At 38.2% G+C, this 27,541-nt stretch overlaps 1 protein-coding gene across 2 annotated transcripts in view; it reads left to right on the top strand.

Moving 5' to 3' along the window:
- SNAPC3 (small nuclear RNA activating complex polypeptide 3) overlaps positions 1 to 26,764 on the top strand; it is a 36,935-nt gene extending 10,171 nt beyond the window's left edge. Inside the window, exons 4-9 of one of the 2 annotated variants that reach the window (XM_043890662.1) lie at positions 5,546 to 5,617; positions 8,905 to 9,054; positions 20,201 to 20,283; positions 21,880 to 22,044; positions 25,267 to 25,374; positions 26,423 to 26,764. In XM_043890662.1, the coding sequence (XP_043746597.1) occupies positions 5,546 to 5,617; positions 8,905 to 9,054; positions 20,201 to 20,283; positions 21,880 to 22,044; positions 25,267 to 25,374; positions 26,423 to 26,570 (726 nt within the window). In that variant the 3' untranslated portion in view covers positions 26,571 to 26,764. Of the gene's footprint in view, positions 1 to 5,545; positions 5,651 to 8,904; positions 9,055 to 20,200; positions 20,284 to 21,879; positions 22,045 to 25,266; positions 25,375 to 26,422 lie in introns of both variants that reach the window. The other variant, XM_043890661.1, reaches the window with a different exon arrangement.
- The last annotated feature ends 777 nt before the right edge of the window (positions 26,765 to 27,541 follow it).

Below are 27,541 nucleotides of genomic sequence, written 5' to 3'. Positions count from 1 at the left end.
CCACACATTCACTCCCTGGGGTGTGGGTTTGATCCCCTGTTGGCAGACTGAGATCCTGCAAGTCGTGCAGCACAGGCAAAAAAAAGAAACTTCCCATGATGGCACATTGTCCTCTCAGTGCTCTGCCTTTATTTTTGTTTTTACTTTGGTCTTGCTCTCTATTAGGCTGATTTCATGCCTTTCACCACTCTGTTTCTGATGTTTTTGTTCTGCTCCTGGTTTTGGTCTGTAGTGTATGCTCAGTGGTGTCTGACTCTTTGCAACCCCATAGACTGTGGCCCCCCAGACTCCTCTGTCCATGGAATTTTCCAGGCAAGAATGCTGGAGTGGGTTGCCATTTCCTCTTCCAGGGGATCTTCCCAACCCAGGGACCGAACCCATGTCTCTTACATCTCCTGCACTGGCAGGTGGGTTCTTTACCACTGCGCCACCCATTCTTTTCTAATCCATTATTTCTTAGGTAAAACCCTCAGAATGACTTAAGATGATGACTACCGAGGAATTTACGTAGCATGAAATTTAACATTTTAACCATTTTATTAGTTTAGCTGTGGGTTTTTCATATATGGCCTTTATCATGTTGAGTAAGTTCCCTTCAGTTCCTATTTTATTTATTTATTTATTTATTATTTATCAAGAAAGGGTATTGACTTTTGTAGAAATTTTTTTTTTTTTTGGCATCAGTTGGGATGATGTGTTTTTTTCCATCATTCTGTTAGTGTGGTGATTTGTTATGTTGAAATACCCTTGCATCCTCAGAATGAATCACCCTTGGTGTTGTGACATGCAGTCCCTTTTATATGCTGCTGAACTTGATTTGCTAGTATTTTGTTAAGTTTTATCTTTATATTCATAAGGGATATTGACCTGTAGTTTTCTCACAGTGTCTTTGTCTGACTTGGGTATCAGAGTGTGCTGATCTCATAGAATAAGTTAGGAATTATTTTCTCCTTTTCAGATTTTTTGGAGGACTTTAGGAAGGATTGATAAATTCACATGAAGCCATCTAGTCCTAGGCTTTTCTTTGTTAGGAGGTTTTTAATTTTTGATTCCGTTTTCTTACTTGTTACAGTTCTATTCATACTTTATATTTTTTCTTAAGTCAGTTTTTATTATTTCCTTCTGCTAGTGTTGGGTGGAACAGGCAATAGCAACCCACTCCAGTGTTCTTGCCTGGAGAATCCCAGGGACGGGGGAGCCTGGTGGGCTGCAGTCCCTGGGGTCGCAGAGTCAGACACGACTGAAATGATGCAGCAGCAGCAGCAGCTAGCGTTGGGCTAAGTTTTCTTTTTCTGGTTCCTTAGGTTATGCACTTGGGTTATTGGTTTGAGATTGTTCTTTTCCAGTGTAGATGTTTAGAGCTGAAAGTTTTCCTCTTTCTACTGCTTTTGCTGCATCTTGTTAAGTTTCTGATGTTGTGTTTTTGTTTTCATTTGTCTCAAAGTATTTTGTTATTTCCCTTGTGGTTTCTTTTTTGACCTATTGGTTATCTAAGAATGTATTGTTTAACTTCCACATGGAAATGTTCAGTTTTCCATCTCAACGTTTGGGGTTCCTCAGTGGTAGTTTCTGTCAAATTCTTTTTTTCTTGTGAATGGGGCATAGTTTCCTGTTTCTTTGTTTGTTTTATAAGTTTTTGTTGAGAACTGGACATTCTGAGTGTGTTTTTTTCCTTGTTGAGGGCTAGAGCTGTTTTGAATTTTCTAAACTATTTTTCCGGTGTGTAGTCCTTGTTGTGTACAGGCATATCTCATTTTACTGCACTTTATTATGCTTTGCAGGTAGTGTGGTGGTGGTTTTTTTTGAAAATTATGAAGGTTTGTGGCAACCCTGTATTGAGTAAGTCTGTTTGGCACTGTCTTTCCAACAGCATTTGCTCTCTTAATGTCTCTGTCACATTTTGATTATTCCCACAATATTTCAAACTACTTCATTATTATCATATTTATTATGGTGATCTCTGATCATTAACATTACTATTACAGCTCATTGAAGGCAAAGAAGGTAGTGTTTTTTAATCAATAAAGTGTTTTTAATTATGGTTCCAGTCTGTACATTGTTTTTTGGGACATGATGCTATTACTACACACTAAACAGACTACAGCATAGTGTAAATATAACTTACGTGCATTGGGAAACCAAAAAATTCATATGACTCACTTTATTGTGATTGTTTTTGTGGTGGTCTGGAGCTGGACCCACAGTAGTTTAAGGTCTACCTATATGGTTGCTGATGTTTCTGATTCATTATCTTTAGTCAACCAGTGACCTGATCAAGATTTCCTTAAATGTCTGACTCTACAAAAGGTCCTGTGTCTTTAAATTTTTCCAGTTGGTGCTGCTGGGGGAAGCCACTGCTGGTAAGAGCTTTGGAGAGAAGCAGCCAATTCTGACTCCATGTTGAAACTGTTTCTTTGACTTGCTTTTCATTGCTTTTGTTATTATAATCATATGTAATGGATGCTTAAAAGGACCCTGTCCCTCAGTCTGACTGTTAAAGTGCCTTTTTTCAGAACCCTGTCCTCCTGTAGATGGCAGGAAGGAAGAAATGAACACATCCCCTGCCTGAGGCTTGCCGTTCTAGGAGATGTTTGCAAGATTAATGGCCTTTTTCTTTGCTTCCTCACCTCGCCCCATCTCTGATCTATAAAAGAACCTGGCATTTGGACCCCAATAAGATGGTTATTTTGAGGCACTAGCCTGCCCTCTTCTCAGTCTGCTAGCTTTCTGAATAAAGTCATTTTCCTTGTCTCAACACCTCAGCTGTCAGATTCATTGGCTTGTCATGGGGTGAGCAGAGCGAGCTTGGACTCCATGACAAGAGGACCATAACCAAGGCAAGCTTCTGCGTCAGGGCCTCAGAGCATTGCCAGACCAACCACAGCATGGTTACCCCTATTTTTTGGAGAACATGATCCCACACTGCTCATCATGGCATCAGCTCCCTTTTCCAGGACCACAGCCTGCTCTCTACATCCGCAGTGGGGCCGAGAGTGGGGCATGGTTTGGTTTATAACCCTCTGCTTATCTGGGAACATCAGCAGCGTGTTTCTTCACTGGGCCTCACTTGGTCAATCAGAGTTCAGTGTGCCAAGATAGTGAATTCCAATCTCTTTCCATCTTAATGGTTGCTGTGCTGGAGGGACTTATCCTACTGTGCCTCTGTTTCCTACTGTACCATTTTGCATGATGTCACTCCCACCTATTTTTAAAACATCTTTTGCACCTTCTTAACCAGTCCACTCTGGTGGCCTCTATTTTATAGTTATTGGGGCTTCCCTGGTGGCTCAAACGGTAAAGAATCTTCCTACAATGCAGTAGATGGGTTTGATCCCTGGGTTGGAGAGAAACCCTGGAGAAGGGAATGGGCCACCCACTGCAGTATGCTTGCCTTGAGAACTCCATGGAAAGGGGAGCCTGGTGGGCTAAGCAAATATAAAGGAAAGTGTGATGTTGTGATGGATTAAATGTGATAGCAAATTTGGAAAACTCAGCAGTGGCCACGGGACTGGAAAAGGTCAGTTTTCATTCCAATCCCAAAGAAAGGCAATGCCAAAGAATGCTCAAACTACCACACAATTGCACTCATCTCACACGCTAGTAAAGTAATGCTCAAAATTCTCCAAGCAGGCTTCAGCAGTACGTGAACCATGAACTTCCAGATGTTCAGGTTGGTTTTAGAAAAGACAGAGGAAACAGAGATCAAATTGCCAACATGAGCTGGATCATCAAAAAAGCAAGAGAGTTCCAGAAAAACATCTATTTCTGCTTTATTGACTATGCCAAAGCCTTTGACTGTGTGGATCACAATAAACTGTGGAAACTTCTGAAAGAGATGGGAATACCAGACCACATGACCTGCCTCTTGAGAAACCTGTATGCAGGTCAGGAAGACACAGTTAGAACTGGACATGGAACAACAGACTGGTTCCAAATAGGAAAAGGAGTGCGTCAGGGCTGTATATTGTCACCCTGCTTATTTAACTTATATGCAGAGTGAATCATGAGAAATGCTGGGCTGGAGGAAGCACAAGCTGGAATCAAGATTGCCAGGAGAAATATCAATAAGCTCAGATATGCAGATGATACCACCCATATGGCAGAAAGTGAAGAACTAAAGAGCCTCTTGATGAACGTGAAAGAGGGGAGTGAAAAAGTTGGCTTAAAGCTCAACATTCAGAAAACTAAGATCATGGCATCTGGTCCCATCACTTCATGGCAAATAGATGGGGAAACAGTGGAAACAGTGAGAGACTTTATTTTCTTGGGCTCCAAAATCAGTGCAGTTGGTGACTGCAGCCATGAAATTAAAAGACGCTTACTCTTTGAAGGAAATTTATGACCAACCTAAACAGCATATTAAAAAGCAGAGACATTACTTTGCCAACAGAGGTCCGTCTAGTCAAGGCTGTGGTTTTTCCAATAGTCATGTATGGATATGAGAGTTGGACTATAAAGAAAGCTGAGCCCTGAAGAATTGATACTTTTGAACTGTGGTGTTGGAGAAGACTCTTGAGAGTCTCTTGGACTGCAAGGAGATCCAACCAGTCCATCTTAAAGGAGATCAGTCCTGGGTGCTCATTGGAAGGACTGATGTTGAAACTGAAACTCCAATACTTTGGCCACCTGATGTGAAGAGCTGACTCATTTGAAAACATCCTGGTGCTGGGAAAGATTGAGGGTAGGAGGAAAAGGGGGACGACAGAGGATGAGATGGTTGGATGGCATCACCGACTCAGTGGACGTGAGTTTTTGTAAACTCTGGGAGTTAGTGATGGACAGGGAGGCCTGGCGTGCTGCAGTCCATGGGATTGCCAAGAGTTGGGCATGACTGAGCAACTGAACTGAAGTGACTGAAAGATATGATATGTAGTAAAAACAGGGTTTTAGAGTGAAACATATCTGTATTTGTACTCAAACTGTCTGATTTACCCTGGGTAAATTGGTAAAGCTGAGTTTCATCTGTCAAATAACTTTCTTGATAATATGGAAGTGAAATTGCTCAGTTGTATCCGGCTGTTTGTGACCTCATGGATTGCAGTCCACCAGGCTCCTCTGTCCATGGAATTCTCTAGGCAAGAATACTGGAGTGGGTTGCCATTTCCTTCTCCAGGGGATCTTCCCGTCCCAGGGATCGAACCTGGGTCTCCTGTTTTGCAGGCATATTCTTCATTGTCTGAGCCACAAGGGAAGCTGTGATAATATGGAAGGAGATACATAAAAGTGTTAATGACTATAAATGTCAGTTATATGTTAGTGGATACTCCTATTTTATCATCAGTTGCTAAGCACTTAGTGCCAAGCATCTTATTAGGTGCTTTATTTTACATTCCCAGCAACTAGTCTGTAAAATAAATATTTTCTCTTTTTTTACAGATGATGAAACTAAAACTTAGTGAAGTTTTTTAAACAATTTTCTTGAAGTAGAATTAGGAGCTAAATCCAGGGCTGATTCAAGCCCTTGCTTATAGCCCTTATTCTATACTGCCTCTGATCTGGTTCACAGTGTCTGATTTTAATGTCCCTTATTGCTTTTCTTCTTCAGGAGTCACATGCTATAGGGAAAAAGCCTGAAAATTCAGCAGACATGATTGAAGAAGGAGAGCTTATCCTATCTATAAATATCTTTTACCCTGTGATTTTTCATAAGGTCAGTAGTAAAACCTTTGGACTTTACAGATTATATGAGTGACTTTTGCCAGAGAGTTTATTTATTTAAACCTTATTTGAACCAAAATAAACACAAGCATATGCTGTTTTATATGACATTCTGTTTATATTCTTGAGTTCTTTGTTTTACAAGGAATATCATAAAGTCAATTTTCATATAATCTCTTGAGTAATAGGATTACAGTTACAACGTTGGAATGTATACCTGATTTCTGTACTAGTAGCCACTGAAAGTGTGTAAATCCGCAGTGATTCGGATAGTATTATTTCTTGAGGGTTTGTTTTTTTTTTTTTGTAGAAAAACTGGTTAAGGAGGGTTTTGTTTTGTTTTTACCATTTCAGAATTCTTGGAAAGTTATTGAACTAGCTAAGGACAGCTCTTCTTCGATGAAAATGCAGGAAGTTAGCAGGTCAAGGGTATCCAGGAATTTCTTAGGCATCTCTAGTAAAAAGAGCTCTATTGCAGTGAATATATTCTCAATTTCCCAAATAGATGTATCATAAACTTTAATAAGATTTCATTGAAATATTACTGCACATAAATTGCACTTGTGAATAAATAACTATATATATACACCACAGATGATTCATATCATCTGTGGTACAGTTAGCACTAATTATTAGATTGGTACAAAAATAATTGTGGTTTCAGACTGAATTTTACATTGTTATAATTAGGCTCAAACATATCTTTATTAATCAAAATAGGAAACATTACAATCAACCCATCTTGCCAATGAGAAATAAGTTTTTTTATTCCTGTAGCATAGAAATCCACGCTTTAGGATTTGATGAACTCTTGGAAAGCATTTTCTCCCTCTTGCTGGTTGTGGAAGCGTTTTGCCTTTAAGAAGTTGTCAAGATGCTTGAAGAAGTGGTAGTCAGGTGAATATGGCAGGTGAGACAAAACCTTGTGGCCCAATTCATTCAACTTTTGAAGCATTGGTTGTATGATGTATAGTCAGGCATTGTCGTGCATAAAAATTGGGCCCTTTCTGTTGACCAGTGCTGGCTGCCAGTGTTGCAGTTGCATCTCATCTATTTGCTGAGCATACTTCTCAGATGAAATGGTTTCACTGGGATTCAGAAAGCTGTGTGGTCAGACCAGCAGCAGAATACCAGTGACCATGACGTTTTTTTTTTGGTGCACATTTGCTTCGGGAAGTTCTTTGGGGTTTTTTCTCAGTCCAACCACTTAGCTGGTTGTCACCAGTTCTCATATAAAATCCACTTTTTGTCATAAATCACAATTCAATCGAGAAATGGTTTGTTGTTGCTGTATAGAATAAGGATGACAACACTTCAGAAAGAAAGGTTTTTTTGATTTTCAGTCAGCCTATGAGGCACCCACTTACTTTTTCACCTTTTTCACCTTTCCAATTTGCTTCAAATGAGAAATAGCTGTAGAATGGTTGACGTTGAGTTCTTAGGAAACTTGTTAGTTGTAAGAGGATCAGCTTTGATGATAACTCTCAACTGGTTTTTGTCAACTTTGGTGGCTGTCCACTACGTTCCTCATCTTCGTGGTTCTCGTCTCCTTTGCAAAACTTTTTGAAGTTTTGCACTGTACTGTAAGTTTGTTAGCAGTTCCTGGGCCAAATGCATTGTTGATGTTTCAAGTTGTTTGTGTTGCTTTACAACCCATTTTGAACTCGAATTAGAGAATCACTCAAATTTGCTTTTTGTCTAACATCATTTCCATAGTCTAAAACAAATATAAAATAAACAGCAGGTAATAAGTCATTAGCTAAAAAAAGAAAAGTAAGAAATGTGCAATAAAGTGATGTATAACATAACCACATTTATTTACAAATATATTCAAGTATCAAACAACAAATTTCAACAGTGTAAAGACTGCAGTTACTTTTGCACCAATCTAATACCCTGTTTGATTAAGATCCTAAATTATCAATCAAAGAAAACAAAGCAAAACAAAACTAATAAAACCAAACGTGGGTAGTGTATAGATTCCTTGATTTCAGTGAGGTAGCTTTCAGGACAGTTTAAAAGTCAGTGAACTTATATTCCTAAGACTCTTCATATTAATGTCACTTTAGTAGCAATTTGTTTATAAATTTTCACTTACACTAAAAAAAGTTTTATTGCCAGGTGTATTAGTCCATTCTGGCTGCTATAACAAAATAGCACAAACTGGGTGGCTTATAGGCAACAGAAACTTGTTTCTCACAGTTCTGGAGGCTGGAAGTCTAAGATCATGGTGCCAGCATCTGGTGAGCACCCTCTCCCAAGTCACATCCTTTTTATAAAGGCACTAATCCCATTCATGAGGGGGTACACCCTCATGACCTAATGACCCTCAAAGGCCCCACCTCCTAACATCAGCACATTGGGCCTTAGGATTCCAGCATGATGTGAATTTTGGGCAAGTGTAAGCAGCACAGCACCAAGTGTCTGTTGTACTCATAGGATTTTAATTTATGGAGACCAGTGTCACTGAAAGATTTTCATTATTTATGTTTCCTGGGGGGAGAGTATGCCGTGTCATGCAGGACCAAAGGGGAAGTACCAGGATCAGTCAGGAGGCAAGGGGAAAGCACAGGCCACAGCCCTTATTGGTTTCCACAGGAAAGGCAAGGCAAAGCAGAGTACACAGTTTGGGATTGACTAGCTTGAATAATTCCTGGCGGCTCTGGGCTGTGGGGCTGTCGTAGTTGTCTGGTACCTGGCTGTGGTTTGACCTAGGACAGAGGAGAAATACTGACTTGGTATAATGAGAGTTAGAGATAGTTTCAGAGTATGGGCTCTGGATACAGGGAAGAGGTAAATAACTGACAATTAGTTTGGACCTATAATTAATCGATGCTGGGACTTCCCAGTGGTAAAGAAGCTGCCTTCCAGTGCAGGGGGACATGGGTTCAGTCCCTGGTCAGGTAGCTAGGATCCCACATGCTGTGAGGCAACTTAGCCCACATGCTGCAACTAGAGAGAAGCCCTTGTGTCACAATGAACGATCCCACATGTCAGTCACAGGGAGGATCCTCCATGTCGCAGCTAAGACCCGACACAGCCAAATAAATAAATAAAATGAATAAATGTTTTTAAAAGATCAGTGCTGAGTAGACAAATGCAGAATCTAAGGAAACTGAGGACAGCATATTATGGGTATAACTTAAGATAACCAGTAACTTAATTTAGATCTGGCCATGACAGGATTTATAGTTGAATTGCTTTGTCTCTAAGTGAACACTGATTTATTTACTGTCTGACTTGTAGCACAAAGAACATAAGCCCTACCAAACGATGCTGGTATTAGGCAGTCAAAAGCTCACGGAACTGAGGGATTCCATTTGCTGTGTCAGTGACCTCCAGATTGGTGGGGAATTCAGCAACACTCCTGACCAGGCTCCTGAGAACATCAGCAAGGTAAGGTGATTTTTAAAATTTCTAACCATCATAGAACAGGAGGAAATAATAATCATAAGCTAAGGAAATAGGATTACAGGCTCATAAGCATTCCAGTAAATGCTTTCTTCTGTGCCATTCCATCAAGCTTATCCCTTCTTTTGATCATCAAGACCTTTTCAAAGATGAGGCTATATTTGGTTTTGATTTCGTCTCCCATTTATTTCTCAACCATTCTTTGTACGCTCTTCTTTCTAAGGGCACAGTACCACCTGATTATCTAACCAATAGGTCTCTCTTCCATGTGCATACAACTTGACCTCACTGTAGCACTGGAATTTGCTGTTCACTCTCTCTTCTTTCAAACTCTGTGTGAGTTTGTCTGCCATAACTGACCCTAGCAGAGGGTTGGAGACCACGCAAGAGCATCACTGCCCACAGAAGAACCTTTCAACACAAGGACAGAAGCAAACAGGGACATACCCTGTGACACTGGGCCTTGCTGGTACTTCCCAGGGTGCTGCTCTCAAAAGGACAGTGAAACCTTCCATACTCACTGAGACAGGACAGAAAGGCAGACTGGCCACCCACAATTTTCAGAAGGGATTGCTTACTCAATAGTGTAGTAGGGCCTGGATCCTTTGAATTTCATTACAGAGCAAGCTTGACCCAATTCTATTAGCTTATACAACTCTGGCAGAGGACCTCAGATTTACTGGCATATTTAAGAGGGAAAGCATCTCCTGTAGGTCACTAAAAAGCTGTTTGGAACGATTAGAATGGCAATAGAGTCTGGACATGAACCATCAGAATCTCTTTTTGCTCATTCCTTTATCATCAGCCATATAAATGCCGTTATAACTTAGGTCTCGTCTTAATTCTTATTCTGAGTTCATCTCCTGGGCTTTCCCCCCATTTTAATTTTCGTGGTTTTAAGTATACTCCAGTCTTTATGAATCTCTTTCTCTCTTGGTTTCCAAACTTGTTCTTTTTAAGTGTCTACTGGACATTCTCACTTAGCCTCAGTGCTGTGTGGCATTTTTACACCCTTCCACTTTTCAAGGTAACTGATTTGTTCCTTCTGAAACTACCAACATCGTTTCCTCATCACTTCCCTTCAGCTGCTGTTCATTTCACTGAGCAAATAAGTTATCAGAAAAGAATTTTCCATCATCTCTCACCCACACTTACCTATCTGCCCATGCATTCTGCCTTCCCACCTGTTACATTGGATGGATTAAAACTGTTGCTATCAAAGGCCAGTCTAGGTGTCTGCTAGATTCCAACCCCACTGTATAACCAAGGACTTTGTTCTTGTACTATCCCCTTTTTTCCCTGCCTCATCAGCTTTTTCCCTTCTGTTGCCTATCCCATCAGTACACAAATAGGCTGTAATATCTCCTATCCTAAAACCTTCTCTTACCATGTATTTTCCTCTGGCTACCATCTCATTTTTCTATTTTCTTCGCATTAAACTGACCCAAGAATTATGAATTAATAATAGTGCCTCAGCTCATTGTTTCTCTTTTTCTCTCCCCTTTGTCTTACACACACTCTTGTTCATCACCACTCCACCAAAATCACTTCATTGTTGTCGCCACAGATTCATTTCTCATCTTACTTGATCTCTCATCAGCACATGACACAAGTGAATATTCCTTCTTCCTTGAACCACTTTCTTAACTTGGCTTTTAAGACTTTACACCCGCCTCATTTTCTTCGTATCCGACTGACTTTTTACTCCTCTGCTGGATGCTTCTGATCCTCCTAACTGGTGAATGTTACTAAGCCCTCTGAATCAAGGTGAACTTGTCCAGATTCCTAGTCCAAATTTGTATCTCCAATCTCAGTATCTCCAAACTCCAGATTTATTTTTTCCAACTGCCTCCTTGACCATTACTGAACGTCTAAGAGCCACTTTAAACCTAGTATGTTCAGAAACAGACTCTAGTTCTCTCTTCCTCCTCAAATCTATACCTTCCCCAGTGTTTCCATCTCAGTAAATATGCTCCTTCTACACCTGGTTACTTAAACCAACAACCTTGGAATCATCTTTGCCCCCTTTTCATCCCACATGGAAGGCGTCAGCAAGTGCTTTGGCTCTACTTTCAAATTATGTTCAGTATCTGCCCGTGTATCTGCTTCACAGGTAGCAGCCTGAAGAACCACCATCATCTCTTGCCTGAACTGTGGAGTAGCCTAGTGACCATTCCCACTGCTCCCTTTCACCTTCTGTTTATCCTTTACACCAAGCCAGAATGATACTCTAAAGTATCAGGCAGACCCTACTGCTTTTCAACTTGAAAGTCTATAGAGGCTTCCTCTTATATCTAGAATAAAATACAAAGTCCTTTCTGTGGCCCCGTCTGCCTCTGGACTTATACCCTAACACCCTCTTTGTCCCTGTTGCCTGCACACCACGTGCCATTCTTGCTGTTTCTCATATATGCTAAGCAGGGTCCTGCTCAGAGCCTTTGTTTCTCTTGTTTCCTCACCTTAGGTGTTGTTATTCACCCAGTTATTCTGACGGCTCACTCCCTCATTTCTTCATGTTTCTGATGTTGCCTTGGCAAAGAGATCTTTCCCTCTCTTCCCCAGACTTGCTAATAATACTCACTAATGTTAAGTTATATGTTTGTCTGTCTTCTGTTGAACCATGAGGATAGGGACTTTGTTTTAGGAATATAGGAATACAGAGGAATTTAGGAATACAGAGGTGTGTTTCTGTGATGATGTGTGGCACAAAGGAAGTGGTCAAGTCCTTGTTGAATAAATAAACGAACCAGAATACCTCAAGCTCAACGTTTAGTCTTGAACTCATTACTCTACAGTCTCCCTTTTTCTTCAGATGAAACTCTCCTTTTCCATTCCTCTTTATTCTGCCTGTATAGCTCCAGACTCTGTTTTTTTCCACTGCTGTGTGCTTTAGTTAGGCCCTCAGCATCTTCTCCAGGAACTATTATAGAGACTTCTTAACTGGTTTTCCCACCTTAAGAGTGTCCTATACATGCCACTCAAGATGTCTTTTAAAAACAAATCGAACACCAAGAGGGAACTCTCTGAACATTGGGTGACTGTGATGTGCTGGTGCAGGTTTATCCTTGGTAACAAATGTACCATCTGTTGAGTGATGTTGATAATACAGGCAGGCCATGCATGTGTGTCGGGGCAAGGGCTGTATAGGAAACCCCTGCCTTCCTATTTTATTGTAAACCTAAAACTGCTCTAAAAGAATAAAATGTTTAAAAATTTGATCCTGTGATTCTCCAATCTAAACATCTTAGTGGTTCTCCATTGTACGTAGTGAGGCTCCTTAGGCTGACCAATAAGGCCTTTTGTGAAGATGTTTCTCAAGTTAACCTTCTATACTATTCACCCCGCTCCTTTTACACCTTAGGCTTCAGCCACAGTGAATTTATCTTCCTCAAGCATACCATAGTGTTTTATGCCTCTGAGTGCTTGAACATGGGTGGGAAGCCCTTGCTCTCACTTATATGAGATTCTTCTTGACAGTCCTCTGTTTGTGACTCTGCCATGTTTCATGTGTCGATTCTAATGCTTTATAGTCATATAGGATACTATTTGATATGTTTGTCTGCCCCATAAGACTGGCTGTGTTCCAGTCTTTTTGGTGATTGGCATGGAGAGCAGCATACTTTCTGAGTTACATTCAAAATGGTTATAAGATACTGGGGTTCTTCAGGTTTGTCAGCTTGCTGCTTTTGAAGGTAAACACTGAAGAGAAACAAGTGGAATCTCAAGGCTGTATGCACACTAGGAAATAGAAGGTTTATTGTTTCTTTTAAAGGAGAAGCAATCTTTTGCAAAGTTTCTTTAGCCTATGAGAAAAAAAGAACAAGGTATAGCTATAAGTTTACAAGATCAGTTTAATAAAAATATGAATTCACCCTCCTTATTTCATCCGTGTGATAACTGCTCGAAGCAGTGAGTCAGATCTGGGAATCTGGCTTAGCTCCAGGAACCCTGGAGAGAGTTTTTAACCAGACTTGTTTAGTTTATTGTGTTTGTACATCAGCACTCATACCTTCAGCAGCTTTCTAACCACGGAACTAAATGACCCATAGTCCTATTTTTGACTATTTACACATCTGCTTTTACATTGTTTCTCCCTCTTCCATGTATTAAAATAATACCCTCTTATTATTTAGCACTTATCATGTGCCATTTGTATAATACACTAGTTGATAGTTCAGTATCTTTGGAAAGAATATCACCATTTTACAGGTAAGAAAAAGGTGGTCAGAGCATTGTCATAAGTTAACCCTGTTCAGTAAAGCAGTGGTGGAGGCTAGATTCAGACCATTGTCAACTTGCCTTCAAAGCCCCATGTTTGTCCTTGGCCATGTTGGCACTATGCCTGGCCTTAGACATCTCTCCCCTACCCTTTTGTTTATTTGGTGAACAAGCACTACGTGAAAACTTGAGCTGTGCTGGTTAAGGGCAAGATTCTAGTACATATAGTTTGTGGACTCTTTGCCTGTTCAGGGACCTGTTTCATTGCCTTGTTCTCCAACTGTTTTTAGAAAGGTGAACTCATAATTAAGTGAAATTTTCCTGATGCTAACAGTTGTTTGGTCTGTGGGAAAATTTTTATTTCATCGATTAACATTTGTATTTCATGATTTTTTCTTTTTAAGTTTTACCTTGGAAAATTCTAAATACACACACAAAAAAGACATGCATATATGCATAGCCAAGTCCATTTGCAGTTCACCTGAAACTCACAATATTGTTAATTGGCTATACCCTCATATAAAATAAAAAGTTTAAAAAAAGAGAGAGAGAGAGAATAGTATAATGAGTCCTTATGTACTCATTATCCACCTTCGACAGTTCTCAGCATTTTGCCAGAATTATTTCATCTGTTTACCCCATGCCATTGTCACACCTAACAAACTGAAAATAAGTCCTTACATTATAATGATTTTTTTTAACAGGGAGATGTTTGGCATGTATTCTACTGGTAATCATGGAATAAATTATTTACTTGCAGGTCTCATAGCTGAGAAAATAAGAATCTTTATTCCAGTCAATAAGCAGGACTTAAATAAAATACTTTCCTTGAGTAATTTGGTGTGTGAGAGGACTAGGAGAGCTGGGCCACGGTATTTAAAACTTTTTAAAAGCCATGTCTGAAATGTAATGTGTCCTGCTAATGTTTGTTTTAGACGCTAGCACTTCAGGAATGAAGTACATTTTAAAAATATGTGTATACCTAAAGCAACTAGAAAAGGAAGAAATGAAGAACCCCAGGGTTAGTAGAAGGAAAGAAATCATAAAAATTAGGGGAGAAATAAATGCAAAAGAAACAAAAAAGACCATAGCAAAAATCAACAAAGCTAAAAGCTGGTTCTTTGAGAAGATAAATAAAATAGATAAACCATTAGCCATACTCATCAAGAAACAAAGGGAGAGGAATCAGATCAACATAATTAGAAATGAAAATGGAGAAATCACAACAGACAACACTGAAATACAAAGGATCATAAGAGACTAATATCAGCAACTATATGCCAATAAAATGGACAACTTGGAAGAAATGGACAAATTCTTAGATAAGTATAGCTTTCCAAAACTCAACCAGGAAGAAATAGAAAAATCTTAACAGACCCATCACAAGCACAGAAATCGAAACTGTAATCAGAAATCTTCCAGCAAACAACCCCAGGACCGGACGGCTTCACAGCTGAATTCTACCAAAAATTTAGAGAAGAGCTAACACCTACCCTACTCAGACTCTTCCAGAAAATTGCAGAAGAAGCTAAACTTCCAAACTCATTCTGTGAGGCCACCATCACCCTAATATTAAAACCAGACAAAGATGCCACAAAAAAAGAAAACTACAGGCCAATATCACTGATGAACGTATACAAAAATCCTTAAAATTCTAGCAAAACAGAATCCAATAACATATTAAAAAGTTCATACATCATGACCAAGTGGGCTTTATCCCAAGTATGCAAGGATTCTTTAATATCCACAAATCAATCAGTGTGATACACCACATTAACAAATTGAAAGATAAAAACCATATGATTATCTCAATAGATGCAGAGAAAGCCTTTGACAAAACTGAACATCCGTTTATGATAAAACCCTCCAGAAAGCAGGCATAGAGGGAACATACCTCAACATAATAAAAGCCATACATGACAAACCCACAGCAAACATTATCCTCAATGGTGAAAAATTGAAAGCATTTCCCCTAAAATCAGGAACAAGACAAGGGTGCCCACTCTCACCACTACTGTTCAACATAGTTTTGGAAGGTTTAGCCACAGCAATCAGAGAAGAAAAGGAAATAAAAGGAATCCAGATTGTAAAAGAAGAAGTAAAACTCTCGCTGTTTGCAGATGACGTGATCCTCTACATAGAAAACCCTGAAGACACCACCAGAAAATTATTAGAGCTCATCAATGAATATAGTAAAGTTGCAGCATATAGAATTAACACACAGAAATCCCTTGCATTCCTATACACTAACGATGAGAAAACAGAAAGAGAAATTAAGGAAACAATTCCATTCACCATTGCAATGAAAAGAATAAAATACTTAGGAATAAATGTAACTAAAGAAACAAAAGAGGGACTTCCCTGATGGCCCAGTGGCTAAGACTCCATGCTCCCAATGCCGAGGGGCCCAGGTTCAATCCCTGTCAGGGAACTAGATCCCACATGCCACAACTAAAGATCCTATGAGCTGCAAATAAATAAATAAATAAGTATTAAGTAAATATATAAATATTTTTAAAAAAGAAACAAAAGACATATACACACACACATATATATAAAACTATAAAACACTGATGAAAGAAATCAAAGATGACACAAATAGATGGAGAAATATACCATGCTCGTGGATCGGAAGAATCAATATAGTGAAAATGACTATACTACCCAAAGCAATCTATAGATTCAGTGCAATCCCTATCAAGCTACCAACAGTATTTTTTCACAGAACTAGAACAAATAATTTCACAATTTGTATGGAAATACAAAATACCTCTAATAGCCAAAGCAATCTTGAGAAAGAAGAATGGAACTGGAGAAATCAACCTGCCTGACTTCAGGCTATAGCACAAAGCTACAGTCATCAAGACAGTGTGGTCCTGGCACAAAGACAGAAATATAGATCAATGGAACAAAATAGAAAGCCCAGAGATAAATCCACGCACCTATGGACACCTTACCTTTGACAAAGGAGGCAAGAATATACAATGGAGAAAAGACGATCTCTTTAACAAGGGGTGCTGGGAAAACTGGTCAACCACTTGTAAAAGAATGAAACTAGAACACTTTCTAACACCATACACAAAAATAAACTCAAAATGGATTAAAGATCTGAATAAGACCAGAAACTATAAAACTCCTAGAGGAAAACATAGGCAAAACACTTTCTGACATAAATCACAGCAGGATCCTCTATGACCCACCTCCCAGAGTAATGGAAATAAAAGCAAAAATAAACAAATGGGACCTAATTAAACTTAAAAGCTTTTGCACAAGGAAGGAAACTATAAACAAGGTGAAAAAACAGCCTTCAGAATGGGAGAAAATAACAGCAAATGAAGCAACTGACAAAGAATTAATCTCAAAAATATACAAGCAGCTCATGCAGCTCAATTCCAGAAAATAACTGACCAAATCAAAAAATGGGCCAAAGTACTAAACGGACATTTCTCCAAAGAAGACTTACAGATGGCTAACAAACACATGAAAAGATGCTCAACATCACTCATTATCAGAGAAATGCAAATCAAAACCACAGTGAGGTACCATCTCATGCCAGTCAGAATGGCTGCTATCAAAAAGTCTACAAACAATAAATGCTGGAGAGGGTGTGGAGAAAAGGGAACCCTCTTACACTGTTGGTGGGAATGCAAACTAGTACCGCCACTATGGAGAACAGCGTGGAGATCCCTTAAAAAACTGGAAATAGAACTGCAGTGTATCCCACTGCTGGGCATACACACCAATGAAACCAGAATTGAAAGAGACACGTGTACCCTAATGTTCATCACAACACTGTTTACAATAGTCAGGACATGGGAGCAACCTAGATGTCCATCGGCAGATAAATGGATAAGAAAGCTGTGGTAGTACATGTACACAATGGAATATTACTCAGCCATTAAAAAGAATGCATTTGGATCAGTTCTAATGAGATGGATGAAACCAGAGCCTATTATGCAGAATGAAGTAAGTCAGAAAGAAGAACACCAATACAGCATACTAGTGCATATATGTGAAATTTAGAAAGATGGTAATGATGACCCTATATGCGAGACAGCAAAAGAGACACAGATGTATAGAACAGTCTTTTGAACTCTAGGAGAAGGGGAGGGTGGGATGATTTGAGGGAATAGCATTGAAACATGCATATTATCATATGTGAACCAGATCTCCAGGCCAGGTCTGATGGATGAGACAGGGTGCTCAGGGCTGGTGCACTGGGATGACCCTGAGGGATGGGATGTGAAGGGAGGTGGGAGCGTGGTTCAGGATGGGGAACACATGTGCACCCTTGGCTGATTTATGTCAATGTATGGCAAAAACCACTACAATATTGTAATTAGCCTCCAATTAAATAAATTAATTAAAAATAAAAGAAACAAAGTATTCCTTTTACTCACTTAATCCTATTAATAAAGACTTTAAGAGTAAATAAATAGTAAAATTTTAAATAGTAAAATAGTATTTTAAATTTTAAAATTTTAAAATAGTAAAATAGTATTTTAAATTTTAAAATTTTAAAATAGTAAAATATGTGTATAAAATCAGAGTCATTTTCTGCTCAGGTTTTTTTTTTCTTCAGATAGCTAGTTTGGGGTTATTTTTATTTGTCTTTTAATGGTTTTTCAGGTTTTAATGTTGATCTATTGATCTTTTTAATATTGCTCAGATTAGAAGGTCTCTTTTTGTCAGTAATCCCTTAAAAGAACTCTCAGGCTTCCCTAGTGACTCAATGGTAAAGAATCCACTTGCCAGTGCAGGAGATGCGAGTTCAATCCCTGGTCAGGGAGAGCCACTGGAGAAGGAAATGGCACCCACTCCAGTATTCTTGGCTGGGAAATCCCATGGAGAGAGGAGCCTGGCAGGCTACAGTCTGTGGGGTTGCAAAGAGTCGGACATAACTTAGTGACTGAACAACAACAAAGAGGAACTTTAAGACAATAATTTATGCATATATTATTGTTCTTTATTATAAGTAAAGCTTTGGTATAGGAAGAATGGCAACATAAATTTAAGTTGTAAAATCTTTCCTACCCAAGCTTATCTGACATTTCTTTCACCCATTACCATTTTCCTCTTAGCAGATCTTAGGAATGTTCCTGAGGTTCCGATGTTCCAGACTTGAATGTCAGCAAGAGAATAAATGACTGTTAGATACCTAAAATGACATATAAATAATGACTTAAATGATCATACTGGTTATCCATAGTTACTTTGATAGATCTTTAGGTTACCTTAGATTATTAGTGAAAGTGACTTCTTGCACTAATTTTTCCATATTGGTAATTTCCCTCGCTTGGAACTTGTTTGGCTTAAACTAGCTGACAAAATAGGGAAACTAGTTAGGATCTCTGGTTACCATTAGAAATGAAAGTTAACTGTTATTGAGATTACTCCCACCTATCCATTTATGTAATAATATAAGGAAAAGATTTTTGTTCTTTTAGACTTCCCCTTCTAATTAATAATTAGACCAAAGGTTTTAAGTTGCCTGAATCACTTAATGTGAAGTTCTGTATGTTCTGTATACTAAATTTTGTTATTTCCGAAATGAGGCAGCAGTGATTCTTTCAGAATCTTTATTTTGGATCGTAGCTTACTTACCTTTTTGAGGGTTTAGAAGTATGGTAATTGGTGGATTTTGTGTTATAGTAGGCAGGCATGCATGGCATTGTAGTATATCCTTTTATCTCTGCAACCACATGGGGAGAAGGTGTTGGCTTTATTCGGGTTTTACAGGAGGAACGGAAAGTCAGGAGTTTGAGTAGTCTGAGAAGAAACAGTGCAGCCAGTCTTAGAAGGGTATCTGGCGCCAGTGCCAGGTGAGCTATAAATAGGGGAATGAAGAAAAATAAAAGAGAAAAATCAAATCCTCAAAGAAGTAGGAGAGAAATTAGGCCATCTTAGGAGAATATTTTTTAATGCCTGAAGCTTACATAACTTTTATAAAGTTCCTAAACTGCTTTTGATTCTCACCACAGTCCTATAAGATAGTGTGCGTGACAAATATGCTCATTGTACAGGTGAGGAAACTAAGGTCTGAGCAGTAAGTGTAGGTTAAGGGAAAAGACCTCTTCTGACCCTCACCCAGGCGTGTAATTCCAAGCAAATGGTGAAGGACAAGGCTAACAGTGGTTCCCCGTGTTGCCTGCACATCTGACTCTCCTGAGGGGGTTAGAAAAATACTGGTGCCTGAGCCAAATCCTCAGAAATTTTCACTGGATGGATCTGAGGTGAGACTTGGTCTTTGGTATTTTTGTGATTCTGTGAGGAGGTCAGAATTGAGACCACTGCCCTGATACAAAGTGTGGTAGTGTGAAAGTTGAAACCTGAGGGTTCGATGGTACTTTGCTCAAGGTTGCTTCAGTAAGAATAGATATTCACATTCTGCTTGCCTACAAGTTATTTGAAAATATAAGGAGAGAATTTTTATAAAAGCCCACTGAAAATAAAAAACATAACTCCATGATCATTGTCATTATCACTGGGGAAACATCAGCGAGGTGACTTTTGTTTAGTTTTCAGTTCTGGTATCTAAAGTAATTGTCACTGCTGTGTATGCATATCATAAAATAATATTGACACTTATTTCTAATTGGGTTCCTTTCATGAATCTCAGGACAACATACAAATTTAAATCAAACCTAGAGATTAAAACAGCAATAGGAAAGAATTGAAAATAGTAGCAAGGATTGCATCTGTGTCTTTATCCCTGGTAACCAAGGTAATACTTTATCACATAGGAGGTTCCTGTTAAATATTAATGAGCTAAGCATATTCTGTGAAGGTGCATGAAATTACTGTAAAACGTACTAGTGTGATTTTATGACATACAAATTTGGAATTAATACTTAGAGCAATTTTATAATGGTTAATACTGAATTTTTTCTAAATACCATCTGTTTTCTTTTAGGACCTGTACAAATCAGCCTTCTTTTATTTTGAAGGAACATTTTATAACGATAAAAGATACCCTGAGTGCAGAGATTTGAGCAGGTATAGTTTGCAAAAATCTTCTCAAAGTCTTTGCTCTTTCTCATAAAAATAGTGTTATTTCCACAAGTCCTGTTATTGGTGTGTTAAGGATCTTTGCCGAGGAATTATTTTGTTAGATTGTTTTATTAGTTTTCAGACTAAAAAGTCTCTCTCAAATTTTTAAAATATTTTCAAAGTTATTTCATCCAGTTGGCCTAGGTTATAGTAAGTTAATCAAATTTTTACTGCTGTGAGAAAATTTTTTTTACCAAAGACATACATAGATCATTTAAAGATCTTTGCCAGCTATCTAAACTTCTTTAAAAAAAACATATTATCTACTGTTTCAGAAATTATAGTTAATCTTGTGTTGAGTCTTATAGATAACATCTGGAAAAAAAAAAGTAAATTCTACTTCAACACTTTATTAATCTCTGTTCTTCATATTTAGGTGGTAGTAAATTAATTCACTTTTTGACTTGTCAGGTGTGTACTATTTGTCCTAGGTGAGTGGATATATATAAGTTGTTTATGTATGTAACATGAAAAATCTATGTCTGACATCATGCTATCTACATAAAAGTTTACCATACTTTAATCACTGGTGTCATGACAACTGGAGTATGTATACATGTATAGTTTTTCTGAGTGTTTATATAAACTCTTTCATTCTCTTTCATTATAACCACTTGTGTATATATTCTAATGCAGCAGTTCTCAAACTTTGTCTTCACACTCCTTCATATTGTAAATAATTGACTCCAGAGAGCTTTTATGTGGGTTATAGCTGTAAATATTCACCATACTAGAAATCAAAACTAAGAAAAATACTAACTAATTTAAATAATCTGGGCTTCCCTGGTGTTCCAGTGGCTAAGAATCTGCCTTGCAGTGCAGGGGACACCAGTTCAATCCCTGGTCTGGGAAGATCCCAGATGCCGCAGGGCAACTAAGCCCGTGTGCCACGGCTAGTGAACCTGCGCTCTGGAGTCCAAGGGCTGCACCTGCTGAGCGCACGTGCCCTGGAACCCATGCTCTGCAACACGAGAAGCCACCAGAACGAGAAGCCCACCCACCACAACCAGAGCAGCCCCTGCTCTCTCCAACTAGAGAAAGCCTGTGTAGCAATGAGGACCCAGTGCAGCCAAAAATTAACAAACAAAAAAAAATAGTCCAATTACAGTTACCATTAATGACATTTTTGTGAAAAATAACTTTCCCAAACAAATAGAAGAGTGATGTTATACATTTTCCATTCAATCTTAAGTGATTACACATCAGTTAGCCTCCTGAAAACTGGTGTTTATGAGAGAAAAACCGGTTGAAAGGGCAAATAACATTTTAGGATTACTGCAAAGATATTTTTGACCTCATCAACCTCTGGGGGGTGTTTCAGGATCTTACCTTGTGAAATGCTGCTCTCATGGATACAGAAAAATTCAGAGGTGGATACAAAAAAATTCAGAGTTCTTTCCTACTTGGCAACATGTATCAACCACTCTGATTTTCACCTCAAGATGATAATTGTCCAATTAATTGGGTGAGCCAGCTTATGTGAAATACTGCAGTTGCAAACTGTTTGGAGCAATGATACGTCCTTGCCTTTTTCCTCCTCAGAACCATCATTGAGTGGTCAGAGTCCCATGATAGAGGCTATGGAAAGTTTCAGACTGCTAAGATGGAAGACTTCACCTTCAATGATTTGTATATTAAAGTGGGTTTTCCTTACTTATACTGTCACCAGGGAGACTGTGAACATGTTGTTGTCATTACTGACATAAGGTAAGTGGTAGCACTCAGAACATTTGTCCTGTTTTATTTCACAGTAGAAAACCATGTGTAGATTTGTTTGAAATAGAGGAATAAAAGAAATGATCACTGCAGCTTGACTCAGGAGCAGCAAAAATGTTTGCTTTTTCTACAATGACCAACTCTGCATCTGCATCTTGTCTTTTAGAAAATCTATAATAAATACTGTTTAACCAGTGTGAGCCATTTGAAATGGTCCAACTCTTTGTAATGCCACAGTCTGTCCATGGAATTCTCCAAGCAAGAATATTAGAGTGGGTTCTCTGGAGAACCCCCATATTGTATTTCTGAAGAAGATCCCTTCTTCAGGGGATATTCTTGACCCAGGGATCAAACCCAGGTCTCCTGCATTGCAGGCAAATTCTTTACCATCTGAGCTACCAGTGAAACCCTATTTGAAATGGTAGAATATGCCAAAAATCAAGAAAAATAACTGAAGCTTCTCCTCTGCCCAAAGACAGTGTATGACTTCTGTGAGTCTCCATGGGCCCCCTCCTCCATTAAAAAATACTAAAAATTATATTTTATCACAGTGCCAGTATTAAGGCAGATATAATACAGGCTAGATTTTTGCTATAAAAATATTTATTTAGGGGTTAGAAATTTGTAAATACTCTATTAAAGTATCTTCATTTGTGTATTGGACAGCTGTTATTCAAGTAGTAATCATCCATTTTGTATTTTATATAGACCCTTTGCTTTGCAAACCTGCACGTGTATTTCTGGGTTTCTTTTCTTTTTGCCAGAATTTGAAGGAAATAAAAGGTAACTGGAGGAAGAGAAGAATAATCCTAATGTTTGACAAATATGAAGACTTAGTGCTTTGATAAAGATTTAGAGTGGGAAGGACTTAAGTAGTCTTAAATGAGAGTTAGGGATTATCAAGTTTGTGTAGCTGGTATCTCTAGTGAATAAAGCTTTTCATTTCCTTATTAGGAAATCTTTGTTTATGAAAGACTCCCATAGTATAGGAATAAGCTTTGCTTGATCCTTGGTCTTGGTTTGATTTCTTCTGAGAGACAGTGAAGATGTTCTTATGGAGCAATGACTCATGCTGATGGCTTTCCCTGCCTCTACTTTTTTTTTTGGTTTTAGTGACCAGTCTCCAAAAATTTACTTCCCATGTCCTTATTCTCAGGAACGTACTTTGTGTAAAGTACTTTACACAAAGAGTATACCTTGAAAAAGGAACACATGGAATGCAAAGCAGGACAGATAAGACGTAAAAGGAACTTTCAGAATGATAGCTGTAGAGCAGACCTAGAGAACAGCTTAGTCCAGAGACTGGACCCGAGGACTCAGGAAACACGTCCCAAGGCTGCTAGACCTCCCACTGGTGTGTGGCCCATGTGAAGAGCACGATCCCATTCTGTCAGCAAAGAGGGAACTGAATTAGTGACAGGTACACTGAAACCTAATAAGGAATGCAAACATGAGATAATTAGTAGCTAGAAAACAAGTGTTACATGAGAGAATGAACCTATAGTCAGTTGTGTGGTTTAGGGACATGTTTAATTCATTAGTCATAATGTAAACATTAAATATCTATTTAACCAAAGTTTAGTAGTTCTGTAGAGGGATGTTGAAAAGCTGTGTTAAAAAGAGGCAGTTAAATGAATGGAAAACAGTTGCCTCTCAGGAACAATTGCTGAAGCAAGAGCCAGAAGCGCTCATAAACCTCATAGATTGAAAGGACTTAACATTATATATTTCTTTGATAATGTATTTCTTTTCTAAGTTTTATATAAGCTGTTCTGCTTGCTCTTTACTCAGATGAGGGGGAATGTGCCTCAGAATAAGCATGAGATGGAAGACAATCCACTTTTCTCTGATGATCTAAGTGTCCTTACATTTCTCATAGTGTAGGCTGTACAGCATCATTCCTAAAATTCAAGGCAACTTAGAAGAGCAATTTTCACTTACTAAGCATTTGCTATGTAGGACTTTCCTAAGGAGTTTTTTAATGTAATTGACTACAAGTATTGGAAAAGACCCTGATGCTGGAAGGGATTGGGGGCAGGAGGAGAAGGGGATGACAGAGGATGAGATGGCTGGATGTCATCACCGACTCAATGGACAGGAGTTTGAGTAAACTCCGGAAGTTTGTGATGTACAGGCGTGGCGTGCTGTGATTCATGGGGTCGCAAAGGGTCAGACATGACTGAGCGACTGAACTGAACTCTTCCCTCAGTTGGTAAAGAATCCACCTGCAATGCAGGAGACCCTGATTTGATTCCTGGGCCGGGAAGATTCCCTGGAGAAGGGAAAGGCTACCCGCTCTAGTATTCTGGCACGGAGAATTCCATGGACTGTAAAGTCCATGGGGTTGCAAAGAGTTGGACACAACTGCGTGACTTTCACAAGTAATTTTTATCTTACAGGAGGATTTAATCACTCATTGCTATCCCATAGTTTAATAGTTGGTAAGCTATCAAGTTTATTAATCATTTTCTGATGAAGAACATGGAAGCCTTCATCTTGGAAGGACATGCTGCAGTCCATGGGGTCGCAGAGTCAGACGTGACTTAGCGACTGAACAACAAATCATTTTCTGATGGTGAAGTTAATATAGTGCTACCCTTTGTTACTTAAAAAAAGAAAAATCAGATTTTATACTTCTTAAGGGGTTTTTAGAATACTATTGTGCATGCCCTTCATTTTTCAAATGAAGAACTGGGGGGTCCAGCGTGGGTAAGGATTTATCCAAACCCACTAAGCTGATTAGTGGTGTAAACTGACTTTCCATTTTTAAAATTTCTTAATTCTGACACCTAAAACTAAAATCCTACCAATTCACATTATACCAAAGCCAGATTTGGATTTTTAGTAAAAGTTTAATTAAAAAGAGCCATGTTTGTAATTCAAAACCACTTAATCTGTAGCACTGAGTACATTTTCTCAAACTGTGTTCCATAAAAAAAGTACTTAGTAAACAAAGCACGGATTTTAAGAAATTCACCCAGGTAATGCTGCCTACATTTCCCTCTCAAGAGTCACAGTGTACATGGCCCTAAAGAGATTTGTGAAATTTCACAGAAAAGTGTTTAATCCCAAATGTCTTTTGGAGAAAGTGTTTTATGGAATATAACAAATTGAAAATATACCTACTGTGTTCTTCATTTTGAGGTAAGGATGTATTTCATTACAGCTCACAAAAATTTGCACATCATTTATTTACTTTTTCATGTACAAAAGGCTTGTGCATCATGACGACTGCCTGGATAAGACACTTTATCCCCTTCTTATCAAGAAGCATTGGCTCTGGACCAGAAAATGTTTTGTTTGTAAAATGTTCACAGCTCGGTAAGTGATTCTACTTTTTTCCTTGGGAAGTATTGGTTTTCAATAGTGAAATCTTTGGTATTTGTTTTTTTCTGTTTTGAATTGAGGACTTGTACTTTGGTATATAAATAATATAAAGAATTTTATCTAGTTAGAAAGCACTACAAATAGTACAGATCAGTTTAAGCTACAGCTGTGTTTTTAAACAAAAAGCAATTGAATTCGATATAATAGAAGTCTAGGGACTAGGTCAGACTTTATAGTTTGGTTGATAGCTTATGCTGGATGATGTCATCAGGGAGCCAGGTTCTCTTTCTGCCTCTTGTCAGCAGTTCCCAAAATGGCCTCATCCACAGCCTCTCCATGATAAAAATAACACTTGGTCTTATTTTTATTTTAATAAAGTCACAATATGGTTTTATACAAGTCTGTGGTTTTGCATGTTTAGGTTATGTTTAACTATGAATCACTCATCAAACCATCTAGAGGAAAAGGGAAGAATGTAATGTCATTAGTGTGTTTTGGGTTCCCCACCACAACATGCTTTTCTAAATGATCAATAGAAAAACACGATAAATCAGTTATCAGATCAAAATGGCAATCAGGGAATGAGGTGAGATGCATATTCCATGAGATGCACAATTCAGATAGACTGAAAAATATCATTTTCACTTAATGTGACATCCTGGTTAAAAAACAAAATCTCAGTTGACTAATAGTTACCCATATTCTATTTGCATACCCTCTGTATTTAACATTTTATCCTAAACTCTAGGTTATGTTTGAAGGCTCAGTGTCATTCAAGCGATGATACTTTCAAATATGGATTTATATTCTTTTCTACTTACCTTTAAGGAGAAATCTTTCAGAGAAAAGTTGTCCTTTTGCCTTGTAGAATACTGGTAGTGTTATGTCTGTACCTATATATGTGTATACAGTATTATATAAAGGATCATACTGTATAAAGATAGAATAAGGCAATAGTGGGAATGTTACCTATACATATTACTACAGCACATTAAAGCATGAAAAAGTTGATTGTAATGATATACATCTTTTTTAACTACAGATGGGTGACGAACAATGACAGTTTTGCACCACAGGATCCATGTTTCTTTTGTGATGTTTGCTTCCGAATGCTCCACTATGATGCAGAAGGCAACAAACTGGGGGAATTCCTCGCTTATCCCTATGTTGATCCTGGAACCTTTAATTAATATCCAAAAGTGTACCCTTGTGAAATAACTTGGTTACTTTACTTCCAAGAAATGCCAACGAGGAACAGGATCCACCAGAAACAAATCGGCTAAAGTTGTCATCCCCGCAAAGAGAAGTTCAAATCACAGGTCTTCTTAAGCAGTCTGAATGTATTTAAATGTTCGAATTAAATTATTTTAATATTTATTCCAAAGTATAGTTTCTTGCCCACTTTTAAGTGAGTTGTCTATTGAATTGTAGGAGTGCTTTATGTATTCTGAATACAAATCCTTTGTCAGACATTAAGTATTCTGGTTTTCTCCCAGTCTGTACTTTGCCTATTTGCTTTGTCCAGAGGGGTTTTTGCTCCTCTACCATTAGCAAAATTCTCCTAACGATACATCAAGTGATGGAAGTGTTTTGAAAATTCTTTGAAGAATATGAGAGCTACACCTTGTACCATGAGGCTTCCAAGGTAAATATCCTTCAAATATCTGTAATAAAAATGGAGAGGTTAAGAATAAAAGTACTTAATAAATACAGTATTCAGAAGAGCTATTGTGTAATTTTACACTGAACTCTTTGTAATGTTAGGTTTTATTTTGGTAAAAACTAGGAACACTAAACATTTCAAGACTTACTACATGAATAATGAATGTATAAAGAGCTTGGGTATATACTCATAACTTCATAGAAGTAACACTTAAATTGAAGCTTTATTTCTTGACCAGAACTTTTTGGAATCACAAATGCTATTTAAAATGTATGATGATTTTAATATTTTTATAATTTAAAAAAATAGATTTTATCTAACATAACCACTGAGTGGAGATGGGAAATCAAGATCCCATGGATTGCTGGCTCTGCATCACTACTGTTTGGCAATAATACCCAGCGTTCTATGCAAAAAGAAAACAATTGTTTTTCTAGCCCAGCTCTTCATTCTTCTGGTACCTTTGTTATGATAATCTAGTTATCCAATTCTCATTTG

Source organism: Cervus elaphus, chromosome 29 (genome assembly GCF_910594005.1).
Source record: "Cervus elaphus chromosome 29, mCerEla1.1, whole genome shotgun sequence".
In the NCBI taxonomy this organism is placed as follows: domain Eukaryota; kingdom Metazoa; phylum Chordata; class Mammalia; order Artiodactyla; family Cervidae; genus Cervus; species Cervus elaphus.
The sequence above is the reverse complement of the archived record's forward strand: the minus strand, read 5'-3'. Positions and strand labels throughout refer to the sequence as shown.